Consider the following 19,324-nt stretch of genomic DNA (forward strand, 5'->3'; position numbering starts at 1 on the left):
ATATAAATCAGTGAATTACTGATCTCTGTTTTGGTGAATGAGTTTTATCTGCAGATTTTTGAGTTGATTGCTGTGGTCACTTATTATGAAATATATGGTGGAAATTAAACAATCTCAGTACAGTAATAATAACAAACATCTGTCTGTTGCATGTTAAAGAACTTTTACCTGGCCGTTTATGGAAAATACAGGTATGTGGAGCAGCTATTTAAAAAAATTAAAGAAAAAAAGTCAAATATTTATAAATATAAACTATTAATCAAAATATAAGGTTAATAAACATTGAAATATAACAATGTGTAAAAACCTTAAATACAATGTCAACATATGCTATTCAATTTTTTGCAAGCAATGTATTTATATTATTTTAAATAATAATAAGTTGTAATTTAAATTTAGCAAAAAAGGTGTGTGTTCTAGGGTGCTATTTTTGTTGTAGAAAGAAAAAAAATAACAAAGAATGTAATCTTTTCATGAGACTAGTCTAGGCCTCCATTTAGAACAATGCCATTTCTCACCTGCCATTGTCTGACACTTTGCTATTCTAAAAAAAGACAAAAAGTTAAACATGAACACGCAAAGGAGGTCGTTCTCAGTTCGGTTTATATTACGCCATTATTTTTGCATGCATACCTCAGAGAAAAAGTTCAAAATCACAGGACCTCTAAACAAGCCTGAGAAGATTGGATAAAGTGCTTCATTTCAAAACAATAATGATAGTACAAATCGTTCTTTTGCTAACTAAACAGAGAACTGAGTAGACAGCAGGCACAGTCTTTGCAGGGAAAATAAATAGTATCCTCTTTAGAAAATGAGACATATCCTTTGAGGTCAGAGCTGCTGACCGTTGAATCTCGCGGGACAATCTCACAACATGCTGAATAATGACATGAGCTAAATCGTAGCCATTAATTGAATATCTTCTAAGCTGATGATGGCGTGAGAATAAAAATCATATCTGGGCTCAGTGTTCCAATTTGAATCATGTCGTGTACAGCGTGCATGTGTTTGGTCACCAGTTTGCTGTTTTTATTCCGTCCTGATTTTAACTATTTTGTACAACATTCCTTGCATTATTGCTTCAGGACTGAGACTGATGGAGGGAGAAGATTGATGGGAAGTGTGCAATCCATGCGGTAGCTCTTTAGTGAATTACAAGGAAGGGATTTACTGTGCATTTGAGCTGTCAAATGAAACCTGACTTTTACTGCAGTCTGCAGCAGATACACAACAGATTGCATCTTTGTTTTATAGGTGTAGGTTTTCTATTTTGCAAGACAACAGAATATGCATGATGTATTCTAAATTTAAAGGAGTGCAGATGAGGTGATGAAGCAGTGTACCCCTATATTCTGATCAGAATGTGTAGTTCGTGGGCGTGTGTGTGTGTGTTTAATGGTTAAATCTTCCTAAGGCAACAGAGTCCAAAAAGAACACAGCAAGACAATTAGCTTCATCTGGGCCAAGCCCTGGGCCATCCCTTCTCTAGAGGAGTATTGGCTTACAGATAGCAGCGGTGGTCTTTCCTTCCAGTTTATTTATCAAGGGATTGCCCAGTAAAGCCAAGGGAACTTTCTCAGCCCCCTGTCACCTCAGGCACTGTGGGATGGGGTTCCTGTGGGGCTTTTGTCAGTCACAGAATATCTATATGTTCCACTTCATGTTTCATAGTTTCAGTTAAATGTGAATAAATGAACGGATGTGGGGGGGGGGAGTGTTGGTACAGGAAAAAAAGTGTTCGGAATTCAAATTTTAACTTTGATTATAAAATGTTTTATTTACTTAAAGAAAAATGACAATATTTAATATTTTGTGCCACCATATTTTGCAGGATTCACCAGAAATTGACAAAGTAGTTCACAATGAGATGCCAGCAATTGCCCACAGGTAGATTTGCCTACTTGACTACTACTCAGGTACTATTCTCCCTTAGTGCTCAAGCTGCCTCACCACCAATCAAAACTGAGGTCTCTTAATATTTCAAAATCAATGCTTAACATTTGTCTACGTAAATACAGAACTTAAAGCTGCAGTATGTAACATGTATAAAAGTTGGAGGAATATGGAATATGTGTTGGAGTGTGAGCAGCACTGCACTGAGGGTGATTGACATTGCTCACACCCTCCGGTGGCTTCTAGTTAGCACTGGGAGAAAACAGAGGACCTCACATGACAGTTTCAACAAGTACGTAAAAAATATTATTTTATTAAAGTTGCAAACTGCAGCCGTAAGGCGACACGGCAAAAACATGCAACTTTTGGTCTTGTCTGCATATATTTTGTGCTTGGGTAAACTGAAAGGCTAATAGCACCACAGTACTAACTAACTTAGTTTGAAGTGAGTATAATTCAAGGATTAACAGTCTCACTGTGCACCAACATGTCTGTTATTTTAGAACAGTGGTCTCAAACTACAGTCCTCTAGGGCCGGTGTCCTGCAACGTTTAGATGTCTCTGTTTCAGAACACCAGACTCCAATGTTAGCTCATTAGTAGAGCTCTGTAGAGTTTGACTGCATGCTAGTGAGGCTGTTCTGCCAGTAATTTCAAGCGTGTCGGACAAGGGACACATCTAAAAGTTGAATCTCAACAACTCTTGAGTTTGAGATCACTCTTTTAGAACATCTTTATAAAATAAGCCATCATTAAAACTCTACTTTTCAAATGTTTTCAGTTTACCATACTGGTACCATTTGTGTACCATGCAGGTACACATTTGGAAATAACTGTACGCTCAGCTGCAAGGGTTCCAAAACATATATCTGCACCTGCATTATGTTTTTGTTTCCCTTTGTTTGCAACTTTAGAGTTTTACCATTAAGACAGTATCTGTGACTCTCACAATAGCAGAAATATTCACTATAGATAATTTTCTCGCATCTTACCAACGGAAACAAGTGTATGTGTTTGTTTCACAGCTTTTGAAAGACAAGTAAAGAAAAGTTACATTTGTTTAAAGTAGTCACTTAATGCATATTAATATGTGTGTTTAAAATGGCAAAATATTTCCTACAAATATATACACATTCTTAAAAGTACACTATGTATAATTTTATATTTGTGCCCATTTTGATTTATATTTGATTTGTTAATTTAAAATGTAGTAACAAGAGCAAAGCATAAATGATTTTTATGGAAATGGTCAAAGCCTTTAAGGACAGTAATTTGGCACAAATGTTCCTTTAAGACAGTGCTTCTCAATTCCGGTCCTCAGCCCCCCCTGCCCTGCATGTTTTAGGTGTTTCCCTTCTACTACACACCTGGATTTAATCTATGGGTGGTTAACAGGCTTCTGCAGCACTTGATGGTCATGCAATCATTTGAATCAGCTGTTCTGGAATAGAGGTACATCTCAAACATGCAGAGCAGGGGGGCCTGAGGACTGGAATTGAGAAGCACTGCTTTAAGAACAAGCAAACAAACTGAACAAGGTAACCGAGTAAATAGCAGTTCACAGATTTATTTGGTATTCATGTTTGCTTTTGTTTCTAAACAAAAGAAAGGATAAAACTCCAGTAGTCAGGCACAAGAAAATAAGAGCTTAAACTTTCTCTTCCAAATTTGCTTTGGCCAGTTTGTTGTTTATTACATTTTCCATCAAGTACCCCATGGCAGCTTGTAATTTCACTTCATCTGTGGAGCTTTTTCTGCTGCACGCTATTATATTTGTGTAATTGTGCAAAAAATTATTTCCACTCCTAATTGCAGGATGTCAAAAGCCCCATGAAGTAACTTTTTCCACTTCTTTTGTATTGCTTTTAAGTTAAAACTGGATAAATCACCAGCATTTCAGGGCCGGTTTAGCAAGGAGATGAGTCGAAAAAAAAAAGGTATTCATAATTTGTCCCTGCAGGACGCAAACACTGGAGCTATTGGTCACATTAACTTTTATCTGTGGGAAGGATAAGGCCAGAGAAAAACCTTTTGTCTTTATTTTGGAGGAGCAGCAGTGTTGTGGTGGAGGCCTTGAGGTTAAACAAGCAGACATGTGACTGGATAGTTGCCAGCAGAAATTCTGGAGCATCTGGGAGAATTTGGGTGCGTTTAGGGAATATGAGAATTTATCTGCTTCCTCAGCAGCACTGTTAGGTTGTGTTTTTAGGTTAATCATAGAAGTGGGGATTAAATGTTGACTTTATTCAGCCACTGTGGAAAACCAATACCATTGTACCATTGTACTTTTTCCCTCATCCGAATGAGAGATGGCAAGGAAAGTGTATGAAAAAACTATAATTACCGATGAATAAATAAATTGGCAGTTGACCAAAGTGAGACAATTATCAAGCAGATTAGTCCTGACCAGTGACTGGCAAGAAACTCAACAACCCAATTGTACCACAATGTCATGCCAAAGAAAACACTTTTCAAATTATAATGAAAGTGAAGACAGAGGACACTCAGTAGGTATAAAAGCTTTTAAAAGTAAACAATTTTTTCAGCAATGAGTTGAGACAGGTCTGTGATTCATTCAGGCTGTGAGAGAGTGAGACAGTTTTATTCGTTTGTTCTTTCAACCTCTGTGTGTTGAATTTAGAAATGTTTCCAGCATTTTGGAAATTTCAGAGGTAAGATAACGATCCAAGGGAATGAACAGAGAAATTGGTGTTTAGAATTAGTAATGCCAATATTGGATGCTAAATACATTGTAATGTGAACTCCAACAACATGCAGTCTTTATTTTGAACATTAGTACAATGGTATTTTTTATCTTACTGCTGTGTCTCTCACACAGCACACACACATACATGCTTAAGGCAGAGAAAACTAAAAATAATGTTCTGAATGCTGTTTTTACATGACTTTACTTTTAGATCTTTATGAAAAATCTGGGATACCAAATGTTGGTGCCTGTAGATCAAAGATTTACAGATTGTGGTGGGTGCATCTCTAGTAACATGACCACATTTTAAATATAATTTATTTGTATCTGGTGATGCAGAGATGCTTTTAATAACAAAAGTTGTCTGGTCAAAATAAGAAAACTTTATTTTTAAGAATAAAGATACTATTGGTGGAATTTAAAAGAATACATTAGCCCAGAATTTAATTTTACAGGACAATTAAAATCTAGAGATGGGACAGTGATTTTTAGTGTACGGTATTAACTACAAAAAACCTCAGAAATTCAGTAGGCCACTTCATAAAACAAAGATCTAAATGACACTTAATCAGGAAAATATTTCCTGCCTCTTCTTAGTTGGAAAACCTTCAAGATGGGAGTATAGACAGCTTGCAACATCAATCCTCTGGCCCTTCTTCCCCGTCTGTCTCTCTCTGACATTTCTTCAATGTTGCCTTTTAAGAGTCTCTGTCATTCTTTCTAAATCATGCTGTCTGCATCATTCCGTCTCTGTCAAGCAGTCCTCCACAGACTGCCTTTTTCTCTCTTCTTTCAAATAAAGTCGGGCTAATTAAAGAGCGCTGCAGCTGCGTGTATATCACACTGGGCAAATTCCAATCTGCAAAAAAGCAAGCCGAGTTTCCCTCGCAACGCTGACGCTTGTTTATCCTGATTCAATCATTTGCAGATGATCAGAAAATGCAACCCGTGGGTGTTTCAAATATGGAAGAGACTGTGTAATTTTCATTCAGTTTTGTAAAGTTTTTGGAGTAAAGATAATTGTAACAAAATGTAACAAAATTTCAAATGTTGGGAGAATTGTCTCGAAAAGAGAGGAACAAGGGCTAAAATGAAATCTGGTTTGTCTGGGATACTGTGGAACATACGAGGGTAAAAAAAGAAGTCCGTGAAGAGAAACACTGGGAATCCATGCGATCGTTTGAAGTCTTCCAATGCACCAGCAGTTACCACTAAAATCATAACACAGATGTGTTAAGCATTTGTGTTAACTTTACAACAGCTGCCGTCAACATTGTCATGCCAAGATTAAAGGAGACTTTTAAAATAGCATTTTCTCATGCATGACAACATACACTCGGGTCGTTGAAGTCCATGTAAACTAAAAAAAAGGAAGAGATTACCCTATTCCTTAAACAGTTTGTTGTTACTTTTCCAAGTCAAAATCAAGTTATCCATCCTCCTCCTCCTCATATTTTTAACTTTGTCCTATTTTAGCTATAGTCTTTTCCCCATTCAATACATGCAAGTGGAAGGTTGAAAGTTATTTTTTATTGGTTTGCTGCTACCTCTGAACCAACATCCAAAGTTCTTGGACTTAAAAAGTAAAAATAGGCAGTTGTCATAATTTTGAATTTTGGATCTATGTGCCCTAATTTCTAAGCTGCAATATAGCAAAGTTCAGGTTTTGTCGTTGTGCTGTTTCAAGAAATATAAGAATTGTTGTTATTCATTTGCCTCAGATAAAAAAAAAATCATCATATCTGCTCATTTACACCCTTCCCTGTTCTTGTATCCTCCCTTTATGTGAAAGTCAATTTAGCTCAGTAAAAAAATCAGCAAGAAAAAAAAAAATCACACTAATCTAAATATTTCATGAATAGATAATGAACCACTTGTTTACAAAATACAGGATTTGTTACAATCATATTATTTATTAAAATAATCAAAATTTTAAAAAAATCACTGTTTAGGTCAAAGAGGAAATCTGTACACTGAAAACAACAGTTTTGTATTCTTATAACCTAATTATACAACTACTTGTTAGATTTGAAGACAAATAGTGTAAGAAAAACTGTGGACACTGTAGTCAAGGGCTGCTGCATGCTATCATAATATTCAAATTTGGTCAGGCTAGACGCATAAAAAGAAAGGTCAGATCAGGGACAAGTGTGTGCAAGCATCTAAAGACATCTACAATTATTAGCTAATGGACTGATAAGTAAATCTCCCTGGATGATTAGAAGTGGAACTAAAATGTACGAACACTCAAATTAAACATTAAAACTTCAGTGACAAAGTCCGTACGACAATTCATCAATTGACTTTTTCCTCTCATTTGGTTATCTTCATTCCTTCAAAACTACATTAGCCTATAAATAAAGTTTAGAAAAGTAATAAAGTGTGAGTAAAGTGCAGAATTCCAAAATATAGATTGTCAGTGTTAACAAAATACTACTGGTGTTGAATTGTAGTTGCCTGAGTTTCAAAGCTACAACGGTGCCTATCGAGAAAACTCAACATAATTAATGTAATTTTCAAGTAGATACTTAATTTTTTTTGTCCTCTATGCTTTCTTAAGATGAGCAAAATGAAATGTAGATTTTCTTTTGTAATAAATGTTTTACACATAAATAAAACAAGCAGTTTTGTAAGCTACCTTACAAAATTGTTTGTTCAGAAGCTACCCCTCACACAGCTCCAATTTCTGCTCATACCATAACTTATTGAAAATTTGCATGCCAATAATTGTTAGATTTTGTAATTCGCAGGACAATTACAAATACAAAATCCTAGTATTTGTATATTGGCTTAGATGTCATGTTTATCTTACACTGAAATGCTTATTTTTCTGGGGAAAAATTAAATATGTAGAATTGTTCAAAGTATTTATCTTAGAATTCCCCTTTACTTTTTATGCTATTTTGTAAAAATGAAGAATCAAGTGCGAAAAAAATACAAATGTCAAAGAAGTTAACATTTGTATTGAGTTTGAGCTCAATGTACTGAGATTCTGCTCATTGAAGTAATGCTTAGTTTCTCCTGAAAATGATTTAGTTAAAGTAACTTTCTAAAGCATGCCTGCAAATCTTCTTGAAGTATGTAGATACTTTAATACCTGTATTTTTATTTCAGTATTAGACTATAGTGAAATGGTGTTGCAGGAACGTCAAGTGGAGTACATAAACCAGGCTATAAACTCCTTGAGCTGCACCACGATTATGATTTGCTCATAAGCACACAATAACTAATTGAAACTACAAGAGAACATTTGCCTCCCATGATAAAATTTTAATATTTCTGGCAATCTTTGCCAAGCAGATACTATTAAATTTCCTTTCAGGTTAAATAAGCTATAACATTTTTATCACCTTGTCAATAATTGCGGTCTCTGACCTATCAAGCACAGCACACAGAAAGTTTTTAAAAGGAATTCAACAAGTCAGTATTCATAGAAAGAAAACATAGCTAAACACCATTTCCACCAGGGCCCAATAAGAGTACGTCTTGTTACTGGAATCTGTCCAACTTTCTCTTAATTGTGGCAACTTGACATAATCCTACCCCAGGTCCCCAGAATATACATGACCACGTCCCTTCTGTCTTGTGCTCATGCTCTCACAGCAGAATGAGTTCCTTAAAGCAAATGATATCCAACATTCTTCATAAGGCTTAACATGTAAAGAGCACACATACAATTGTTTTGATGTAAAGTCCTACTGTGAATAGTAGAAGTTATCACTCTGCAAACCATCAAGTGTAACTAAAGAGTCATTATACTTTCTTTTATACTGATTTCTGCTTTATGCAGATTCTACTTGTTTGTGTGTAACTTTTAGAAAAACTGCATGCTTATGAAAACATTGCAGTACAATAAAGCAATTTCTTTTGGTTTGTGGTAACCACAAGAAACCTGCCTGGAACAATAAACTTTTCAAACTATTTACAGGTATCACATTTTTAGCCTTGTAATTCTGTAGTTTCAAAGATAATAATCTAAAGATGGGCGATAAATGGGATTAAGAGGTATTTTTTTCTTTTTCTGAGTGATTGTTGGCACCTAGCAACTAACGCTTCTCTAACAGGTCACAGAGGTTTTATTAAGTCATATATGAGAACACAGAAAAGATTAAACTTCTGTTTCTAAACTCTCGATTACCTCCTTTAGCTGCACTGACATTTTTGTTTTTTAACATCAAATTAAATCAAATATAATAAATCCAAAAATTTATATTCTGAACAACCTAAAAATGTTAAGTTTATAAAATACAATATATAGTATGCTGGGATATAATTTTAGATGAATATGGATGGAGAGTTCTTGCTGATTAATTGGCGTGAAAAAGAAACTGCCAACTTCAAATAGATTTTTTTTGTTTGCTTATTTCTATAAACCATGACTCTGTCTGAGGGTATGGATACAAATCCAGGATGTATTGCTAAATAAAAAGCACAACTTTCATAGTGGATTTAACGGTAGGAAGCAAGAACTGTCTTCATGTGAGAATGGGAACAATATAAAATATGAGTTATGGGCACATATAACAAAGCATCAAAGCATATGGTTCCAATCACACCATGTGAAATCCAAAAAGTATGAGGTTTGATATTTGAGACCACTTCATTATTCTCAATGACAAATAATATTGTCAGAACCTAAACAACAATGATGAATTTAAGATGCATTGCCAATTTTGGAACACTTGGCAAAGTGCTCTGAATGAATAAATATTACTTTTCTTGGATTAGTTTCAGCACCAACATAAAGGTAATGTTCAGATTTTTTGTAAGACTTGTGGACAAAATACTCACAGACCACAAGCAACCAAAAATGTCTTTCTAATTCTTACACTTAACCCAAACAAGGTAAAGGGATTAAACAAAGAAGTATATATATACATATATATATAAAGTTTATCCTGACAAACTATTAAGGTTTTTGATAGATATTTTATTTGTGTGTACTTACCGTAGCAGTAATGAGTGGGCCATGGCTCTGTGCATAGAGCAAAGCTTCATTAACATGCCCTCTGACGCCCAGCATGGCTAGCTCCAGGTTGTGGTGCCCAGCCATCGCAAGAGTTAGTTTCTTCAAGGAGCTGATATATGTCCTCCAAGGCTGATCCAGCTCTGCCATACTTGCTAAGCAGCCCCGCATAACATTCAAGCAGTAGCCGGCACAGGGCTTGATCAGTGTCAAACCTCTGCAGTGGGAGCAGTACACCATCTTTGCCAGACCTTTTACACAATCTCTACTAAGGTTGGCATGTTCTGTTGCGTTGATGACCTCCAGTCCTTTATCCAAGGCGAGACTCAGTTGCCTGCCAGCCTCCAACACCTCAGCCAGTTCCTGAGCCATGGTGACAGGATAATTTCCGAAAGGCTTCACATCCTGTCTGATCATACGCAGACATTCAGCCATTGTGCTGCTTGTTGTCACACTCCCTTCAATGCCTGGATTTATAAGTCGTGTATACACAAGAGGGAAGATGTTGTTAAAAAACTTGTGAATGGTCATCTCAACGGAAATGTTGGCTCCACGTAGGTATAGGGAGAGAGAAGAAAACAGTTGATTCACATGGGGCAAGGCCTGACGGGAAAGGGATGAGTAGGTTCCCTCCAACAGTGAACTTAGGTGACCTTGGGAGAATGACAGGAGGTACTGAAACATGTCTGCAAGGAGAGGAGAAAATGAACAGAAGAAGTAAGTAGGTAAGAAGGAATTATAAACTCAAAACATTTCATTTTTAATGAAAAGTTTAGACTCATAATTTAAAAAAAAGAAGCTATAAAGATTTACATTGCCTAAAATGCACCAACGAGTAACTTCTTGACAGACGGACAGACTGAACACATATTTTATCTCATTGTTTAATGCATTAAAAATGTCAGGTCATAACAAAGTCCTATATTTTATTATGACACTTTATTTCATGTAGGTTTGATGAAGACTTTTATTGATTACTGTGAAAATTGTTCTGAAGTAAATTTAAAAGAATTGACCTTAGTAAGTCCTGGCATTGTGTTCTAGGAATACACCTTAAACCACAAGAAAATATTACTGAGAGAAAAAAAAACATTGTTTAATTTAATCAGGTCTAATACTGACCTCACTTTTGGACACATAACTTTGCTTAACTAAAACATAACTAAATGCAGCAGACCTAGGTAATGCAGTTTAAGTCATGTATTTTTATTCCAGGCAAAACATGTTCACATTTTTCTCAAATTTCGTGCTTTACCAGCACACTCCATTATTGTACTTTTATGACTCTGCCAGGATAAAATGTAAATTGGTTATTTCACATTGCAATTCAAAATGACCTAATATGAATTTGACTGACCACTCAGGCTGTCCCTTCCAAACATTCCATGCTTTTATGCCTCTACAAACTTTCTCCTCTCCCCATGACCAACTGTGTCTTCACTTTATGCCAGGTTTCCGACATGTCACTTCCCATCATACATTCTTCCCTGGCCATATATATACTCATGTAAGTTTGTGTATGCATGCGCTAGATGCAACCCTACTCTCTGGGGTGTGATGTAAGCTTGAAAGTATGACAGGACATGAAGGAGCAGCAGCAACTGTACAGAAACTGAGACCTGAGAACTCGGGTGCCAGGACACACACAATATTCAACACTATGACCACATACACCTACATGCACACACCCCGACATGGACGCACATATGCATGCACAGACATCCACAGTTTGTCTTTTTATTTTCACTAGGATTTTGCATCAACTTGCATTCATTTTTCATACATTTCTATAGCTTAACCCAGACAGTTGGGTTTGGTTAAACCCAACCTTTACCAATATGTGTCTAATCCTAAGCCTAACCTAAACTCAATTCATTTCCTAGTCCTAAACCTAAAACCTAACCTAAAAACAACACCTCTTCTGATGGGATTCGGGCTTTGGGCCCAAAAATAACAGTAGGTCGTCACAACATAGCATTTGTTGGAAAAAGTAGTCCTTAGACTGTGTCAGAAACAAGGCTACATACACTCATGCATTTCTAATATAGGAATATACCTGCACTGACTCCCAATGTTACACACTGCAGCTTACTTAAAAGAATTACTGATGCGCTCTGGAATTTTTTAGATTGCCGTATGTTACATTCACTCATGAGAGAGTCATTGCAGTGTGTAGATTCTACTTCAGCTAAGAGCTTGTTAGCAAGTGTGTGCGTGGGGGTGTGCATGTGCGTGTTAATGCTTTTGTGTTTTTTGCATGTGCCCTGCCCCTCCCAGGTCACAGACAGAAGGATAACAACAGTCATGTCCTCATGAACAGCTGCACTAATAGGAGTACTGTCTGTGACACTTAGGGACTCCCCAATCGCGAGTAAAAGGCACAACTTATTTGTAAAGCCCCAGAAAACACCAAGGAAGTCTGCACTCAGAAAACATGAGATGGCAGTTGAAAATTGTGAAGTCTAGGGACAGATATAAGTCAAATCCACGTGGAAAGAAAAAGAGCAGTATGGAATATAGGCCACACAGAAATGTCTAAGGGGATAAAAACACCAGAAATAGAGAAGGTGGAGATTCACAATAAGCAAAAATATATTAAAAAGTGAAAAAGATATTTTCATCCAACCTTGCTGTCTCTTAATGCCCCATGGTGTCTTCAAGAGTGTTAAGTATGTTACTATGTCTGAAGGTCAAGGCTGCAAGGGTGAATGTCTGTTGTTACAACACATCAGAAAATGGTTAAACAGCACTAAAAACATGTAAGCTCCAGATGCTTGTTTCATTTTGTTTCTGTCCTCAGCTATTCTGTGTTTCAACTGTTTTAACAAAGAGAGTGGCAGATATGTGAAAGATGAAAAAAAAAAAAAAAAAAGTCGGAGACAAAGAAGGCCAGGAAAATAGAAGAAAAACCCCATGAAACTTTTTAAACAAAGAATGACAACTACTGTACAAGATGTCTCCACCTTGTGAACATACTGACATCTGGATCCATTTGGCTCTTGGCCTGGAGCACTTCCCCATCTCTCCATGGATTTTACTTCAAACATGTACTTCTGAAGGAAGGACATGTTGTTACTTTAGAGATTTAGATTTTCTTCCGCTTAGACACAGGAGAAACAAACAAGACATAGCAGGTTCCGACAACAACTTCTGCTCTCTGCAGGTGAAGAATGAGGCGTAAAATATAACACTGCTGGGTGGCCCTTCTGAAACACCTGTATTTACACCTGTTTTGTTGGTACAAACAAAAATTCAATGTATTTTTTTTTTTAGGAATTTTATGTGATAGCCCAACACACAAGTAGCATGTAATTGTATACAACACTATAAACTCTTTTTAAAGTACTACATGTGGTGGAAACTAACACTGCTCATTATCCTGAATGCACCATGCCCACTGGCAAAATTATATTGCTGGGATTCCAGACTGCTAGTCAAAACTGATGGAGAAATGGATGGAACTGAATAAAAGAAACGGAGTAGAATAGAAAGTCATTTATATATTTTATTTGAGCTTTATTTTCACAGGTTGTCTCAATGAGATCCAAGATCAGAGAGACAAGTTTTGAAAAAACAAACAAAAAACACAGCAGCTTACTAACTAAGGAATTTGACTGAATTAAATAAGCTAATAAAGAATGAGCTAAAAACAGAAAAAAGGTTCAAAAGATTTTTCGTTTTGTCTTAAAAGAAACTTGAATTGTCCCAAAGGACAAAGTGGATAGTTTCAAACTCCTGTAGAGTTCAGGTTTTAAACATTTCACCCCCCCGCCCCCTGAGTTCTGACCATACTACTGGAATATTCCTTGATTGGACTGTCAGAGCGAAAGGTATGAGGACAAGTAAGGTGCTTGAGTCAATGCATGAGTCAATGCATGAGTCAAACTGATAATTATGGCCACCTCACCCGAGAATATAAATTACAGTGGCGAGTGAAAGATTTAGATCCTATAATGGACCATAAAGCACCATGATAGACAGTATCCAACATATGTGGACAGGTGACAGGTGCTTTCATATAAACGACATCACAGTAATCTAACATGGGAACCAAGGTCATTAAAACAAGGTGCTTCCTGGCACTGAAAGAAAAACATAATCTATTTCTAAAGAAATTTGTTCCTCACTATCTTAGCAGAAAAGTGATAACCAAACACAGCAAAGTACACACATTTAAAAACAATACCAAAAACAAAATAATCTAAAACTATGCTAGATTGTTCAATAAAGAGAAAAAAAATATAAAGACTACAGGACACAGATTCTAAAAATACACTCACCCTTGTGGCAACATACAAATTGCACAGAAATGTAACAAAAGAATATGTTGGGGGTTTTTTGCGTGGTTTTATTTTGCAAAGTATTTTTGTCCCGCCCCCTCCCTGACTCAGAAATCTGACTTGTCATTCTGCAAGTCAATTGAGAGATCTCCTAAACATTTGTTTTAGATTCTCAGCACCATTGTATGAAAGTCGGTTGACTCAGATTGTTCTCTCTGACCACCACCCTGTCTAAATGTGGATGTGACCACGTTCAATTTAGACAAGCATTTGTTGGTGGCTATCCTCACATTTTATTGTTTCCCGTCTGTGTTTCTCTTGGGAAATGAAAGGCAGTTTAAATGTGGTCAGGTTGCATGGGGCAATTTTCTTTCGTTTAAATGAAAGTCCTAAACACAGAAATTTAAGTCACATAACTGTAAAATAGAAAATGTCAGAACAATTAGAGATGCCTGCAGTTGTTCCTATTTAATTTGGAATAAACAAGAAAAAGGTGCATAACCTGTTCTGTTTCCCATGGTCCTGCAATGGGCTGAAGTGAGTACAAATTTATGACTACGAAATTAGGTATTACACAATATCTTTCCATCAGTCTGACGCCAAAATTGTTCACTCAGAACACTTGGTTTAAATTACAAAAACCCAACTTTGGTTGACATTCTGCACAGCATACCCCATGTTTAACTGGCACAATTTAACTTAAGTGTCACCATAGTGAAGCTGCCACAATCAGACTCAAAATAAGCATAGCAGTATGTCTGTGGTTTCAGTCACAACTATAATGTTTATTGCCTTTGCTGTGATTGGCTCTGATTTCTCCACAAATACATTATATTCTATTACTACTAAAAAGGCAGTTGTAATAGTACCAGTTTCTGCAGTTGCAGCAACAGCTACAATTACTACTTGGTGATGTTTAACACTCTCATGTGAATACTTTTGTGCAAAGAAAACAGCTGACCTGCTGCACTTTTTTGGTTCCAATAGTGAAAGCACTTGGTACAAAACAGCCATGCTTATGAGGAATCAGCTTCCTTCAGTGCAGTTCATACATTTTCAATAAAAAACCAAATGTTACTCCCAGTACATGCATACATAAAACCAAATGTTTACATGTATAGAAAGACACAGAACTTTGTTTTCTCTCATTGTTTGATCAAAAAGAACAATCCTGTTTTAGGGTAGTTAGGTTTACCAAAAGATATAATCTGTTTTTGTCAAGTGCCAAAATATTGACAAATTTATGAGATTACATATTTTTCTTTTCCCCCTTTCTCACACTAAATTTACCATGCATTTAGATATTTTGGGATTTGCCAGGATAATGGACTCTTGCCTTTGAAGGTTGTAAGCTGATAGGTAAATTTACAACCTTTGACTACATTGGTGAAGCCCCTTTAGCTGAATTTTAAAGCATATGTCAGTCATACCCTTTATTATGTGTTATCATTGGAAATTCAAAAGAAACTTAGTCAAGATATCAGGAAGAGAACTGTGGACCTCCAAAACTCTGATTCATCCTTTGGTATAATTTCCAGATATCTAAAGGTGCTGTGGTAATCTGTTCAAACAACTGGCCAAAACTTTAGTGAACTATTATGAGAGAAATAAGTCTATGTAAACTTATGTTAGATACAGTAATAAAGTATCCTCTCAAAATATTTTTAATTACAGTGGCATTTAGCAAATAGAAATATTTTTGGCAATCTTAAATGACCTAAAACAGGAAATGCTTAGTCTCAGTTAATGTCAGACAGTGAGAAAAGAATGCCATGTGTATTTTTACGCAGTGAATGAATGATGACTGGCTGGGGAGAGGGAAGTCTGGGCCTCCCTTCTTAAGCTGCTTCCCCCGCGACCCGATCCCGGATAATCGAAGAAAATGAATGGATGGATGGATGGATGTATTTGCCATTTGCAACTATGACACATATATTTTGGATTTGCTTATTGTGATAGGTTGTGAAACCATAGATTTCTATGGTTTCTAAGGACCCCTTAGAAAATGAGATTATACATCTCAAGGGGTTACCTTTGAAACAAATAAATAAGTAAATGTCAACAATTCACATTGATCATGGATGTCAGAATTTAAAACCAGAAGTGCAAAGGGTCAATAATGTGAGCTATCAGTTTAGATACAGAAAGATATATTTTTTTGACTTGCAGAAGGCAGGAAAATGAGGTGAGGAAAAACAATCCCTAGATTAAAGATTTTACAATCCACTCTATATTTTGTTGTAGCCCTGATTCCTGCAAGAAAATTGTTAAGTTTTCTTGCAGGAAAACTTTGCTAGTTAAAGCAAACTACCATAATACTGGATCCTACAAAGTTGTTTGTGTTCCTTTTTCCTCAGCTTTCACTGCCATTGCTTCAACAAGATAAATGAGGCATAAAGTACAGATGGATGAGAATGTGGCCCTGTGATTTCAACTTTGCTTGCTTGTATATGTTTGGAGGTACAGCAATATTGTGATAATGAGACAGGAGTCACTGTTCTCATACCATAAAGCTGTGGGACATTCCCATCCTGGCAGTCGGTCCTGACAGTCCTGAATGAATCTGACCAACTATCATCTCAGGAAAAGAATTTTAATCCCTCTACTGGCTTGGGTTTCCAACAGGTCACCACGGAGATATGTGTCATAGTGACACATGTGGAGATTACATATCCTTGTTTTAATTAGCAAAAGGGCCGTATATCTACACTGTCTTCTCCGAGGCAGTGGGAGTCATCTTGAGTTACAGCCGAGAGTTCCAGTGTCATATAATCTCCTGCTTTAATGGTAATAAAGTATTATTAAATTCTTGAATCAATCTTTTGATTCATCTTGCTTATATGACTCTTGAACACAGCCTGACCAAGTCTAAAGAAGGAGCATGAGTCATCTGTGAAACTACATGCACAGGTTTGCTGCTCATGCAAGCGTGTTGACCTGGAAAACTGAACTCCTACCAAAACAGTTGGGTAACAATTGCCACCCCCAGCACCCAGTATTCACCCAACAAAACAAGTATGAAAAGAACTAATTGTTTTAACAGACTAACAGATGGGATGATATCTTGCTGTAAAAAATTATGTGTACACTTTTTAAAAAGTTTTATTTTGACTTTAACTAAATATTTTCCCAAAAGTCTGAATCTTGGCCATTAAAGCAGCAGTATGTCACTTTCATAAAAAAAAAATAAAAAAATATATATATGTTTTTTACATATTTGTTAAAACTGTCACTATGGTGTGACAGACTGAATAGTATGGAACAGATAATCTTTGAAAGAAAAATCAAGCTCTTCTGCCATCAGGTGTCATCTGAATAAATAAAGAGTGCTATCAGAAACAACCAATGAGAGCCAGGAAGAGGGTCTTAGCACTGTAAATCACCCTGAAGTAGGCATGGCTCACACTCTCAGACTCTCTACTATGCTACAGCTGGTTCAAAACAACACAGGCTGCCATGAATGCTCAGGCTAGTTAGCATGAGCACCAATGACAAAGAATAAACTACATACCCTGCAATTAACATGATTAAAAATTTCAATTGTGTCCCACCATTTGATTTGACAAATGGGACCGTTTTTTTTTTTGTTTTGTTTTTTTTTGTTACTTAGGGCTATGTTGGTTTCTTTTAATAAGAGAATTCATCATTTAAAAACATTCTTTGTATTTATTTGGGACCGGGCTTTGTCTAATGTTAAAATTTGTTTAATGCATTACGGGTAAATATTGTCAGGATAATTTAGCCAGTGATTGAAAAAATGGAATTAAACACAAAAACTAAATTCCGGAATAAGAAAAAATATCATAAAAACAAACATAGTTTATTCTACACTGGCACAGTTTGAAATATAGTGGACACTATCTTAGAAATGAAAACATATTTTCTGTTGTTTGCAGAAATACAGAAACATGATCACAGGTGAAGAAAGTAGGAGATGTGAGAATGATGGGAACAGAGAAGACTGGGGACAGGGGCAATTGCTGAAGGAGTCAGCGAGGTGTGAGTGGATGAGATTGTTGAAATGGCTAATAGGGGGTATGGAGGGTGTTTGCTGTAGAGTGCTGACAGGATGATGGACGGCACCTCTAGTACTCAGTATCAAAGGGATAAAGGTCAAAGTGTTTTGTTTTTTTTTTTCTGATAGTTTACACAATGTAGTATTCAGCAGATTGAGCGAATCCAACTGGAAAGTCTGAACATCCTAAATTTCTACAACACTAAACAGTAGGCAGAAATGCAACTTATTGTTTTCACTTAATATTTTAAATCAGTAGTCCTTCAGTCCTAGAAATGTTCTTTATGTGATAGAAGAAAGATTTTGTAATTGTTTTTATGCGTCTCTGAAGTTTCAGGTCAGAGTCCATCACTACACCTAGATTCCAGACCTCATCTCTTGTTTCTAACTGTAATAACTTAAGCTAGTGGGCGCATATATACAGTATATATTAGACAGATGGGATCCCAGGATTGAACCACATGGTATCCTACATGTAACCTCTCTCCACTCCAAAGAGAAGTTACAAACTGACACAAAGAAATTTGACATTAGGTAAGATTTCAACCAGTTAGGCACTGTGTCAGAGTCCTTGACACAGTGTTATTAAAAAAAAAGTTGAGGTATGAAAGATTTTATAAGAATAAATTTGTCTTAATAAAAAGTTTTCTTTCTTTTATTATTTCATGGATGATCATGAGGAACATATTACACACTTCTGTTTGTTTGGCTGAAGACCAGTTTTAATAGCAGTGGACCAAACAAACATCAATTGCTGGCCAGGTTCAGAACATTATTTCTGATTGTTATTTTATATATATATATATATATATATATATATATATATATATATATATATATATTTATATATATATATATATATATATATATATATATATATATATATATATATATATATATATATATATAATTTTATTTTTTTTTTTTACAAATAATTGCACATTCTGATCTGGAATACACTGATCTATAACAGGATGATCAGTGGATAAAATCTTAGAGATGGAAATCTTTACGATGCAAAAAGGGAAGAGAGTGGTAGAATAAACGGTGAAGGAGCCAATAGAGGGTGTACGGAGGAGTTAGTTGAGCTGAATGTGGGAGTGATGAAGTGAGTCTTTGGTGAGAGACGGGAGGAGGTTAGCCAATCCCAGCCCAATGTGGACTAAACTAACAGTATGACTCATAATTCAGAAACTTAAAAATTATTTTTTACTTTTGCATCAAAATCATACCTCATCCAAACATACCTTGATATTGCACAAGCACTGCAGCACTCTTTACAATACCTCTCTACCAAATGTGTAGTTTTGCTCTTCTTTTACCTCAAAATACATTTCAATAACACTCCCTTTTTCCTCAAAGGATAACTTTATTTGGGTCAAATGCAGCATTCTCCCGCTCCCTACTAAATGTCTGCTTTTTCTCAACTTGCACATTTCTAATATCGAAATTCACTGGTGTTTT

The 19,324-nt window shown here is 36.0% G+C and overlaps 1 protein-coding gene across 2 annotated transcripts in view; it reads right to left on the minus strand.

Annotated features, from left to right (window-relative positions):
* Positions 1-19,324, minus strand: part of LOC122840804 (glypican-5-like) — a 93,520-nt gene that overhangs the window by 55,980 nt on the left and 18,216 nt on the right. For both annotated transcript variants that reach the window (XM_044133479.1, XM_044133480.1), the window contains exon 3: positions 9,548-10,251. In XM_044133479.1, coding sequence (XP_043989414.1) covers positions 9,548-10,251 — 704 coding nt within the window. The remainder of the gene's footprint in view (positions 1-9,547; positions 10,252-19,324) is intronic.

Source organism: Gambusia affinis, linkage group LG12, assembly GCF_019740435.1.
Source record: "Gambusia affinis linkage group LG12, SWU_Gaff_1.0, whole genome shotgun sequence".
Taxonomy (NCBI): Eukaryota; Metazoa; Chordata; class Actinopteri; order Cyprinodontiformes; family Poeciliidae; genus Gambusia; species Gambusia affinis.